Source organism: Tenrec ecaudatus, chromosome 2, assembly GCF_050624435.1.
Source record: "Tenrec ecaudatus isolate mTenEca1 chromosome 2, mTenEca1.hap1, whole genome shotgun sequence".
In the NCBI taxonomy this organism is placed as follows: domain Eukaryota; kingdom Metazoa; phylum Chordata; class Mammalia; order Afrosoricida; family Tenrecidae; genus Tenrec; species Tenrec ecaudatus.
In genome coordinates this window covers 303,139,454-303,152,635 of record NC_134531.1, presented here as the reverse complement: position 1 = coordinate 303,152,635, position 13,182 = coordinate 303,139,454, and the positions used below count along the sequence as shown (strand labels likewise).

General features: G+C 42.4%; 1 protein-coding gene across 7 annotated transcripts in view; it reads right to left on the bottom strand.

Moving 5' to 3' along the window:
* Positions 1 to 13,182, bottom strand: part of ABI3BP (ABI family member 3 binding protein) — a 252,621-nt gene that overhangs the window by 32,359 nt on the left and 207,080 nt on the right. For all 7 annotated transcript variants that reach the window (XM_075542610.1, XM_075542615.1, XM_075542611.1 and 4 more), the window contains 2 exons: positions 10,236 to 10,307; positions 717 to 788 (listed from right to left, as the gene is read on the bottom strand). In XM_075542610.1, the coding sequence (XP_075398725.1) occupies positions 717 to 788; positions 10,236 to 10,307 (144 nt within the window). The remainder of the gene's footprint in view (positions 1 to 716; positions 789 to 10,235; positions 10,308 to 13,182) is intronic.

The following is a 13,182-nucleotide window of genomic DNA, read 5'->3' as shown; positions in this document are numbered from 1 at the left end:
CCACAAGGGCGCCTGGCCGGGCTTTGGTGGTGGAGTGGAAGTGCAGTGAGAACTCACGCTCCTAACCCACCTCTGAGCCCCGACCCACGGCTGCCAGCCCAAGAGGAGAGCACGTCTCGAACCTGCAGCACTTGGAACGGGATTGGAAAGGCTGGGAGTGCCTGGGGAATTTCACGTCAACACAAAATTCCATTGAAGTCTTGTGCGAGAGCTTAACTATTCTTCTCTTGCTTTCTATAGGAATATATGTTGGTTAAGAAATCTTCATGTAAAATAGAGCCCTGTGACGTTCAGTCCTTCCGGAGTGACTCCGGAGCACTGGTGGCGACTGACTGTGGTCTGTTGTCGGGAATGTGAAACATAGCAGACACAGGAGTATGGCACCAAACTTCACAAAAGCAAAATCTCAACACGAGGGAAACTAGACCCACAATGACTCTGACATCTGTCCATTGTGCCCCTTTAAAATATCATGAACAGTAATGATAAAACTGGTACCTGTTCGAAGTTCCTACTGATAATTCATTTGTCTACACAGCGCATTTTCATGGCACCTAAAGAGAATATTTTGGTGTGTTTCTCTAGCAGGGCTCTACCCTGTCAGTACAATGCCGACACTTTGGGGACCAACTGGCTATTTCTGTTTGGGGTACGCCAGGTGTTGTCCACATCTCAGAACTGAGTGCCTGTGAGGGAGCCCGCGTCTTATTCCTTACCTGGTCGTTTGGTGGAGTGGGTTGAGACCACTGACGTGTTTCGGCCAGTACCTGGGATGGGCTGCTTGACCCCTGTGAACAGCAATAATTGAAGAAAATAGATATAAATTCAGCAAGAGCATGCCAAGCTTTGGTACTTGGTAGGGCTGATAGTGATGTATATATTCTTTGTCGAGCAAAGGCAGCCTTTCTGTGTGACTTTCATTGGGCTTCTGCCATCTGGTGGCTCTGTGGGTGAGGTATTGACCATTCATTCCCTGCCCCAGTTGTCACAAGTGAGAGGGATTGTCTGCTAGCCTAAAGATTTGCTCTCGCCAACCCTATGTACAGTTGCTATGAACTGGAATAGACTCAATGGCAGTGGGTTTGATCCAGCTCTTAACATATGGCTATATAAAATCTTTCATAATCTTCCATTCATTGTTCTGGCCCTCTGAAGCAGCAGCATTTGATTGTGGATTGTGGTTTTGTCTCAATTTCCCTTGATGCCGCCAGCCTGTGCTACTGGCCTGGGAGGTCTCACCTGAACAGGTATGATTTCTTCTAAGGTGAGTGGCCACAAGTTTTTCTAATACTCATTTTTTGCTAATATCCATGGGTTCATTTTTGGGGTTAAAACAAATTCCCTCCTGGGTTTCTGCTAACTGAGTTGACTTTTGAAAATATTCCCAGAGAGGCCAGGGCTGGTGAGGCCACAAGTGGAATCCCTTACCTTTGTGATTTGTAAATTAAGCCAGAGCAAGGAGAGAGCCTCAAGTTCTGCTATTGTCAAAAGCTAATTGGAAAACTCTATTGAATGGTATTTACTAGGATAGTTGTTACACAACCATTCTCTTAAATTACTCATGCTTGAATTTTGAGTCCTCTAGGGCAATGAGAACCAATTTAGGTTTTGCCCTGTGTAATTTAGTATCATTCTTTTACATTTTAAAATAAGTTCCCTAATGTGATGGACAAATATCCCTGATGGATTAACGATGATGTGCTTGGCTTCTAACTGGAAGGGCAGTGATTCAAACACACCGGCCACTCCCTGGGAGACAGATTCAGCAGGGTGCTCCCATAGGATGACAGCTTGGCAGCTTTGTGGGGCAGCTCCACTCTGTCTTAGAGAGTCCCCATGAGTCGGAATTGACTTGGCAGCAATGGACTGGCCGTAAGAATTAAGAAAGAATGAAAACAGGCCATTTTAGAATTTAAATAGTAAAGGTCACATTAGGTAGACTAAGACAAGTTGAATGTGGCTCATGGAGACCCTAGGTGTGTCAGAGTAGACCTGTGCTCCAGGGGACTGTCAATGGCCGATTCTTTTTTTTTTTTTTTTTTTTTTACTTGCTAAGAAAACAAGGAGAGGTGTAGCTTCCCCACTCAAACCAGAAGTCTGTTCCCTTGGCTGATTCTTAGGAAGTAGATTTGTAGGCCTTTCTTCCTTGGTGCATCTAGATGTATTTGATCCTTCAACCTTTAGATTATCAGCTGAGCATTTTTTAACCGTTTATACAACCTATCAAGTCCTTTAGATATAATAGTTCATCTTAAAAACATAATCCATACCCTGGAGATCCAACTCTAACTTATATGTTTAAAATATGAGTGAAAGTTGGTTTAATATGCTAGCTATTACATGTAAAGAAAACAAAAATCCTGTAACTGGATCAATGGACACCCTGATAAGTGGATAAAAGATTGAAGCTGTCAAGATTTTAATTTTTTGGGGGGTGTAGCCTATAATTAATGCACATGGAAACAGCAGCAGTCAAGAAATCAAATGGTGTATTACACTGGGAAAATCTGCTGCACAAGACCTCTTGAAACAGTTAAAGAGCAAAGATCTTATTTTGCGGACTTAGGTACACCTGACCCACGCCATGATATTTTCCGTAGCCTCCTGTGGGTGTGAAAGCCAGGTAAAGACTAAGGAAGGCCACAGAAGAATTGGTGTGTTTGATTGATGATGTTGCTGAAGGAAACGAATCTGTCTTGGAAGAATTACAGCCAGAATGCACCTTGGAAGTGAGGCAGGTAAGACTGCATCGTGGGTATTTGGAAATATTATCAGGAGAGACCAGTGCCGGGAGGGAGGTCATGCTGGGTAAAGGAGGGGGTCAGTGGAAAGAGGACGAGCCTCCAGAAGGTGGACAGATGTAGGAGCTGCGAAAACGGGCTCAAACACAACAGCCGTGAGGATGGTGCAGCCTGGGAAATGTTGGGTCTGTTACACAGAGGGTTGCTATGAGTGGGGGCCAACTTGATGGTCCCTAAAAACAACCACAATGACAGCAACTGTTTTCCAGGGACTTTAGTGACATTAGACACTAATATTTATTTTACTTGTACACCAAATACTGACTAAATGTATAACAGATGGTTTTCTTGCCATAAATTAGAAGGTGCTTCCAAATTAGTCTATCAAAATTAAGAGAAGAAGGCACACACAGCCCTTTGAAAGGAGACGGAATCATCTTCATCCTTAAGAGAAGATGTGCATCACATTCCCTGGAGCCAGCTTATTCCAGAAACACAGTGGAAGGAGTTTCTTTCCCTTGCAGCATTCAAAAGGAGCCCTGGCGGCACTGTAGTTAAGCACTGGTCTGTGAACCACAAGATAGTATATAAAACCACGGGGGGGGGAGGGTCTTTATATGCCACCATGAATTACATGTTGCTTCTTTAAGTTAGAAAAATATATATATTCCCAGGGACAACGTTGTAGCTAATCCCTGGGCCCCACTCTCAGTAGCTGCACAACCAGGGAAGTGGCCCAGCATGTGGCTACCCCATGAATGCTTTAACCACTGCCATCCACTTGATCCCATCTCTCAGTGAGCCTCTATATATGGTTTCTGAGGCAGTGCATGTCTATGGGAGCAGACAGCCTCATCTTTCTCTCAAGAAGTGGTAATAGATTCAAACCGTCAACCTTGTGGACTCCAAGCATCACACGAGATAAAACAATACAGTCAAGCACAATGCCATTGAGTCGATTCCGGTTCATAGCAACTCTATGGGACAGGGAAGAACTGCCTCTGTGGGTTTTTAGGACTGTAACTCTTTGTGGGGGCATAAAGCCTGGTCTTTCTCCTGTAGAACAACTGGTAGTTTCAAACTGCTGACCTTTTGGTCAGCAGCCCGACATGTAACCAGCAGGGCTCCCAGGAAAGTGGCAGGAGGCCCTCATAAATCCACTACCACCCAGCATGAGCACCTTTGGGTACCTGGTAAGTTAGGAATTCACCAGTCCCATAGAAAACCCATGTCTCTTCAGGGTTATGTTGATCAATTAGACCAATGATATGGATTGTTCTGAGCTTGCAATTGGGGGAGACATTGAAAAGAAACGATATTTTCTGCCACGTTTTGTATGGGTAAATGCAGAAACATTGTACTGTGGCAGTCCTTAGCGAGATGCCCGGATCCAGAGTTGTTGCTGTGCCGCATGGAGTAGATAGGCACTCGTGGTGCAGCGGATCACCTTTTAGGTGTTAGCCGACAGGCCCACAGCTTGAACCCGACAGCTACCTCCCAGGAGGTGCACGGGAGAACAGGTGGCAAGCTGCATTCTCAAAGATCAAAGCCTTGAACCCCGACTGGGCTGTTCAGCTTCAAGTGGGATTGAATGGGCTATCCCCAGATACCCGGCTGTCTTCAACCTGTGTGTGATGCTCTCGGTGGCTATTGGGCTGGCGCCACAGCCACGGTGATCTGAGTATAATAACACAAACTGCTTCCCAGTTGTCTCCCCGGCTCCATGATTGGCTGAGCTCCGGACTGCTGAGGTTCACAGGGTTTTCATCGACTGGGTTAGTGAAGCTGATGCCAGGAAGGTGCCTCTGCCCAGTCTGTCTTAGTCTAGAGAGAAACTCTGCTGACGCCTGCTCGGCATCACAGCGACACACAAACCTTCACTGTCGGATGCGTGAGGACTGTGCAGGAGGTATATGAGGAACTGAACCCAGATCTCCCACGGGGCAGACCAGGATCCTGCCACAGAACTCCAATGCTTCCAAGCAAGAGCTAGCTTGGAATGGCTGTGTTGCGAAGGGTCTGCAAAAGGCAGCCTTGAGACTCAGTGGAAAGGAGGCGAAACTGGGGGACAAGAGACTGAGGTTTAGTTCTGGCCCTTCCTTCATCTAGCTGTGGTGGACGCACATCATGGGGGCACAAGAGACACAGACACCAGTGAAGCGTCTCTGATTCTACACTGGAGCAGAGCAACCGAAAGCCAGCGGCAGCAGCGAGGCGATGGGAAGCAAAGGGGGACGCCCACGTGAGGGAGACTGCTGAGAAGGATTCCTCGGGAACTGGCCCTCCGTCAGCCAGTCTGGTCCAGCCTGTGGCCTGGATTCCTTTTCCCCCAGGCAGGATTAATCAGCAGACTATCCAAAGGGCAAGAGTAGACGCTGTGAGCAACCAAGACTCAGCCTCAGAATGAGCCCCCAACTGCCATCTGGGAAATCTCCAAAAATCTCTGGGCTTGCATAGTTCACCTCTTAGCAATTTACTGTCAAGACTAAACTAACAATTTGAATATTTTTAACCATAGTAACAAAACCTTTCCAAACAAACACATTAGACTGGGAACTGATTTCCAAATGTATTAGAGACTCAATTCCCTGTGACCAAGATAGGGTGCGTTGTCTGCAATATTGATCTCTGTACTCCTGTCCCCTGGCTGGACAGCCCGACGCCGGGGAGGGCTAGCCGACTGGAAGATTTAGCCATCGTCCAGAAAAACACATTCCTCAAGTTGGGGGCATCCGGCTGTCAAACACGCTCCCCGTGGGGCCAGAACCCCGCATGTGGTTTCCTCATTAAGCTGTAGAGAAGAGAGCTTGGGGATTCAGGTGTGTCACATCTGTCAAACCACCGGCACAAGGTAGTTTCAAATGTCCACATTTCCTGGAACACACTGGGCCTTCCATAAATGCAGGAACAAATGAAAGCATAATTGTTCCGTTTAACAAAGCTTTTTTTTCCCCCAGGGAGAAAGCACAGATGTGGGCTAACTTACTCTACAAAGAGCCAGATTGTAAATATGTTTGGCTATGTGGGTCATGCTATCTTCGGTAACCTACTCAATCTACCACTGTATTGGGAACGTCAGCTGTGTTGCAATAAAACTTTATTTAAAAAAAAACAGGCAGTGAGCCTGCTTTGACCTGTGGGACTACAGTTTGTTGATCCTGCTTTTGTCCACGGCCTTGTTACATCTAGGCAGTAAAGTCTCATGGCGGTTTTGACATGCAGATCACACCAGCTAATCTGAGACGCCAACCTAGAAACCTTCAAGAAGTGGCATGCTGGAGAAATGTTTCAGCAGCCTAAGCAGGCCACTTTGTAACAGTGAAGTGGAATCTTTATACAAGTAGGTGGGAAATACACAGAAAAAATGGGGCGAAGCTCTGATGATGTTACCAAGCAAGACATGAAACTCAGCTCAAGATGGTTTCAAAGATTCCCGAGGTTTGTGGAATCATTGCAAGGTCTGTAGTTGACACAGATTGCTTGCAATTGATCCCCCCAGTGGTAGCACGGGAGTAAAGGCCTAGAAATCTGCTTCCATTAAGATTACGGTCTAGCAAATTCTAAAGAGTGCATCTTCTCTGTACTGCACAGCAAACAGCTGGGTGCCAACCACCAACCAAATCAGTCAGATCATTGAGGAATTTTTGAGAAGCTCCAGTAGATGAGGGAACGTAGTCTTGAGCCTCATCCCCCCCCCTTCCTTTTCCCTCCATTTTCTGAGAGCACAACCTTAGGTGAGCGATACCTACAAGAGTAAGTCCTACAACTCTTCACTTAATCATCTACCAACCGACTCTTTCAAATGTGAATCATCCGGCTGAAAACCCAGTAAGAAAAGTATGAAAAATGTAGGTAAGACTGATAATAAAGATAAATACGTCAGGCAAGCTGTCAAAGTTAGACATAGAAGCTGTTGCCACTGAGAAGGCCTCTTTTTAAGACCGGCTGGCTAACTAATGTAATATTTAGCACCTCTGCACTGTCTCCTAATTAGTTGCATGGCACCTGGGGTCTTAAAAGACTGAGTGGCCATACAAGTTACAACAGTTGGTCTCTTTGCCTGGAGCAAAAGACATAGAAGGAGATCAGGAAATGGAGGAAGAAATGAAGTGTGTGGTTAATTGCTCCGTGAACAAATGCGTCCTTGGCCACGAGACCGGAGAATTGAGGCCCAGCCTCTGAGTTCGTAGAGGCTGGATGAACCCCTCAGAATATTGTCCTGAGATAATCTTGAAGCCTCGAGCCAAAAATATACCCTGACGTCTCCTTAAAACCAAGCAATGGCTGACCTTAACTAATAAAAGCATCCGCGTCGAGCAGTATTCTTTTAAGATATGGGATATCTCTATGGGACAAAATCAACAACAACTTGACAGATAATCTAGAAAATTCAGGAGGCACTGAGTTTATGCTTCCCAGAACAAACCAAACAAGTTCCCTGCCATTGAGTCAATGCTATCTCATAGCGACCCACACGGGGTTTCTCAGACTGTAACAGTTACAGGGTAGTGAACCCAGTCTTTCTCCCGTGAAGCTGCTGGTGGTTTTGAACTGCTGACCATGTGGATTGCCACCAAACACACAACCACTACACCCCCAGGGCTCCTGTATGTTACTAGGGAAGAACTTGAGGGAAAAAGGTGAAAAAGTTTGCACAGCTTATAGAATGTAACCAATGTCACGGAACTGTATTTGTAGTAATTGTTTGATTTCTGTACAATGCCTGTGGATATTCTCAGTAAAAACAAAAAAGAAAATAAATGGTATATTTTTAAATAAAGATCAATTGGCTAAGAAGGTGTGATGTGGATGTGATACAATAGCAATGGGAAGTGAATGTGAACTGATTCAGAGAAGGAAATAGGTTATGGGAATACCTACATCTCTATAGACAAGGCACACCCAAAGTAAGCATAATTAGCATAAGGCAGACACACCTAAGTCTATAACCTGGGGAGCAAAGATTTAATTTGTTTTCTTTAATCAATATATTAAAACATTTTTTCTGAGACAAATAATCTGGGAACTACTCAATTTTCCATTCATAATATTCTACAGAGGTAATCATGTCATATGTGATTCCTAATTTCTCTGCCTTTTACTTTCTTCCTGGTCTCATTATACTGGCTGAACCCTCCCCTGCTATATTCAATACAAGCGATGAGAGTCAGACTCCGTTCTGCGTGTATTTTTAAAATCCATCTATTGCTGTGAGGCAGCTTCAAAAGGTTCATGGAAAAATTCCATTATCTTTTCAGTCCATCTTTACACAAACTTTCTGAAGCCTCTTCATACATATAAATTATTTTATTATATATACTCACGCTGTTGATCTCACATGAAAAGTATTCTCTTTCACCATTAAGCAGGCAGGTAACTCTAGATGTTCATAGAAGAGTTGACCATGTTGAAGAAACGTCCCTCTACTCGTACTTTGTTGATAGTTTTCATCATAATTATATTTTGAATTTTTTCTATGGTTTATTTTTCCCATCTATTAAGATCACCATTTGAGTTTTCTCTCTTGGTCTCTTAATAGGAATCACACTGCTTTGTATGAGTGCTGATGCCACTTACATTGCTGGGACAAATCTCATCTCACTGTGATGCATCGTAGAGTCACTCGAAGATGGAAGCGAGCCAATGGCCGTGAGAGTGAATTACTGTGGTTGCCATGAAGTGTCACCCAGCACTCCCTTCATGACACTCTCAGCTGAGGTTGCCCCTGAAGCGGTTGATGGCTGGACTACACCCTCTGCTCTGAATAATAAGTTCTGCCTCGAAGGGATAGCCCATGGAGAAACAACAGAACAGAATAAATACAACAAATCTTGGTTTGGGGAAAAAATAAGATTAAGGGAGACCATGAGCACTGCCTCGTCTACACATGCCTACTACAAAAACCCATCACTGCCTTCCAGTTGATTCTGAGTCATAGAGACCCCACAGGGTAGAATAGAACTGTTTCCATGGGTTTCCGAGATATTAAATATTTACTAGACAGCCTCCGTTTTCTTCTGTAGAGCAACTGATGGGCTCAAACCATTGACCTATGCATTGATTAGCAGCTCACAGCATATAGCCCACTACAGCACCAGGTCTCCCCATCCATATCCATTAGCACACTACATTCAAGAAGTCCTGTCATAAGAGATCACCCTTCCATAGCTCAATTGAATGACTTATTCTTATAAAGATTACTTAATTTATCCCCAAAGTAAGTCGATATCAGTTTCCTATGTAGGTAGCTCTGGGAAAATGTTTATATAGCTGATAGACTAAAGTTGAATCATGTTTCTATTTGTTCTGTGAAGGATTAGCATTTTTCTAGAGATCAGTGCTAATACTTTGAAGCTTAATGGCTTTTAAGTTTTCTTGTTCTTTCATTTCCTTTGTAGACATCTCAATATTTTCTTCTCTCTTTACTCTCAAATTCCAGGGACTTGCTTTGAATATTAGAAACATTGTACATACTTATTTTCCCCTTAGAGTATCTTAGGGAAAGTGGTTGGCTCTCTGTAGAGACAGATTGCTTATGATAATCAGAAACTATGCAATGCTTAATCCTACAATTGGGAAGAGTAAAAGGAGCGGCTAAGCCCAGATGGAACTGGAGTGATTTCTTGCTTTTCAGGAGTCAGGAATTTGTAGTACTGGCCTCATTATTTGGTTTGAAGAGAGGTGAATTCCTAGAACTTCAGATACTATAATGATCAAGTCAAACTCCAAAAACCACATTCTAAAACAAATCCAAATTATTTTTAGGATAAATATCTTTAGGCATTATTCACATATATTTTTCACTAGAATTGGGTTCATATTATTTAAAAATTACTTCAAAGGAAAGGTGTAACCCCGTGAGAAATGAATGCAATGACTACGATTTACTCACTTGGTGAGTTTAGTGTTTACACATTGATCAGACCAATGTCCTGGTTATCTAGCTGATATTTAATTTCACACCTAATTGGATCACTGAAGGCCATGGGAACAGTAACAGGACTGTAACTAGAGAAAATAATTCCTACTTTCTTCTTGTATAACAATTGCATTCAAGATTGCTAACAAATATAAACTTTTTGGGAAAAATTTCAATGGTCCTCGTGAAGTTACAATTTGAAAGCCAAGCAATTATAGTTACAAAGATTGAACCTCTGTATGAAAGGGTTTTGAAATTAGGGAAAGAAGCTATTTTGAATTATTTTTGGTTAGAAAATTTAAATTTAATCAGAATATTAAAGAAATAACCCCCCTCCAAAAATAAACAAGATTTGATGTGGTAGATTAGGTTTTGAAAAGTAAAAAAATTCTTCTTTAGTGTTTTCATAACCACGTGAAGTTTTCAATTACTGCTTTCAATTTCAATTCTACTAAGAAATTTATCCAAGTGGTGAAAGATAAATTGAAGTGTGAATTCAACAGCATTGTAGAGACTAGATAATTATATTTGTTAGTTTGATAGGAACAAAAAGGAAATAAATTAGCAAAGATTACCTGTTCTTACTCCATTCCCTTTGGGTATCCCACTGGGTTTAGGTCTAGGCTTTGCAATGGTTCGATTCATAGCTACAATCAAATGGAAAATAAGTCATTCAGATATTTTCTCATCAAAACCTGGAAAACAAAAAACTCATCAGAGAATGGCAAGTCCTTTTCTTGGGATGAAAAGCAAACTATATCTTACTGAAAATTATCATTTACAATATAGGAAATGGAATTCTGGCATAAAACTCATACATTTGCATTTGGAAATGGAGACTTGAACTTCTACTGTTTGTTAACTCTCGGCTTTGTTACCTGACTTGAAGAAAAAGAAAAAGAAACTGGCGAGGATGTTATAATTCAAAGTGATCATACTCCAAAATGGAACTGCAGAAAAAGTAGGGTTACATACGCTTCATGAAAACCAAAATGCGAAGTATATTTACTTATCAAGACCTGGATTTGTAAACCGTCACTTTCCCCTCCGGTTTCTCTAGGTAGAGATGTTCCTTCATGATCGTTCTGTACAAGGCTAGTACTGAGCACAAGACGAGGCTACAAGTATTTGAAGGTACCCTCTGTAGAGTCATAAGATTACCCCAAACTTTATTAAGTCATGTATTTTATCCTCCATTTTGGATATACTTTAAATAAAAGCTAAGTGTATTTTGATTCAGAATGCAAGTCCTGCAACCAGATTGTTTAGAAACGAATTTCCTTTTGAGCTTCTTAGTTTCCTTTGCTGTACCTCACTGGGCACCACAGTAAACAGTCAATCAAAGTGTGTCATTGTTGTTATCGTATCATCTTGAAGAGATGTTTGATATCACTAGCCATGTATTAAGCTCTCACCCCGTATCATATAACAAAGTCTGATGGCAATGTAGTCCTTTATTAAGTATTTCCACATGTAATTACTTTTACGTTTTGGATGATTCTTATAAAACTTGTGTGGATTGTGATAAGTGTGCATGAGCCCTCAATAAAATGATTTTTAAAAATTTTATAAAGCAGAGAAGACAAATTTGTTCTTTCTTCCATGTGTATGGGGAGTTGTTCAATAAAAACATTCATTTATTAGCAGGCGCTATCATTTAGAACTTTAAGAAAATTTTTCAGAATCATAGGAAAACAACAACAACAAAAACCCAGTCAGAAGCCACCAGAAGAGTTTGGACCTCCTCAGATTTTCGTGTAGGAGCAATTTACATGAACCAAATCAACATCTCTAGGCTAACTTCCCCCTAAACAAGCCCCAGGGAGGGAGACCCTTAGCATCTTGTTTGCAGAATTTAGGGAACTTAAAATATCTCCCAGGACAGATTTATTTATACAGTTAACAATGGATAAAATATGTTGTAGCTCTTTAGGGAAATGTTCTTTTAGGGGCAAACATCTCTTTATGACTACTTTTCTTCGAAGACAAATACAAATTCACAGTAAGGGGTGTATCATGTTGCACACTGACAAATAATCCCCAACCCTGGATGAGGTGAATCAGAAAACAGCATCAGGGTTAGAGGAAGATGTGTAATCAGTCTGCTGTAGGCAGATGACACAATTGGACACATGCACTGATGAGATCAGAGACTACAGTCACCAATGTGGATTACACCTCAACATAAAGAAAGCAAAAGTCCTCACAACTAGCCCCGTAAACACTATTGTGACAAAGAAAAGATTGGAGTTGTCCAAGATTTCATTTTACTTAGATCTACAACCAATGTGCCTGGAAGCAGCAATCTAGGAATCAAATGACATAGCGCATTGGTTGGCCCAATCTGCTGCAAAAAGTCCAAAGCAAAGGTGTCACTTTAAGGACTAAAGTGTGCCTGACCCAAACCATGGCATTTTAACAAATCTTATCACATCCATGGAAAGTTGGCTAATGAATGATGAGGAGCAAAGAATTAGTGCCTTGGGTGTTGGCAAAAAATCTTGCAAGTACCATGGACCGCCAGAAGAACATATAAATCTGTCTTGAAGGAAGTTCAGCCAGAATGCTCCTGAGAAGCAAGGCTGGTGAGACTTCGTCTCACTTATTTTGGACATGTGACCTTGCAGGGCTAGTCCCTGGAGAAGGATCTCGCGATGGGAAAAGCAGGGGGTTGGAGACTAACAGACGGACGCTCTGTGAAAAGGACTGACACAGTGGCTGCAACAAGGGGCCCAAACAGCAAGAGTTGTGAAGGTGGGGCGTGACCAGGCGGGTTCCTTCTGTTCTCCATTGGGTCGGCATGAGTCAGAATCATGTCAAAGGCACCCGGCCACAATAACAACAAATATGCCCAACACCATACTTTTTATGGAAAATTAAAAGTGTATGAATGCATATCGGCAACACACACAAAAGCTAATTTGAAAATACTTTCATATCCCCAAAGTCCTTTGATGAAATTTCATTGTAGTTTCTGAATTCAACAATCCTTAAAATTCTTGATCAAATCTTGTTACTTTTCTGGATTCATTAATGTCTCTTTGAGCCTCAGAATTTTGGTATGCTTTTTATTATAATTAGTAAGTATAGTAAACGTTGCTGCATTTAGTTATTTGGATATAAGCTTTGTAGTCTCGAGACTCAGTAAGCTACTATGCAGGTGAAAGCGAGGCTGTGAGCCAGGAAGATGGAATAAGAATTGTTGCATTTGGATTCTGGTGCTGGTGAAGACTGTTGAAAGTACCATGGTTGACCAGAAGAACAAACACATCTGTCTTGGAAGAAGTACAGCCAGAGTGCCACTTAGAAGGGAAGCTAGTGAAACTCCACTTCATGTCCCTTGGGCGTGTTATCAAGAGAAACTGGTCCCTAGAAAAGGACATCCTGCTTGGAAAAACAGAAGGTCAGTGAAAAAAGAGGACCCTCGATGAGGTGAATTGACACAGTGGCTGCAACACGGCCCTCAAAGAAAGCGACAATGGTGGGGATGGCCAGGACTAGGCAGTTTCATACCTTTGTACA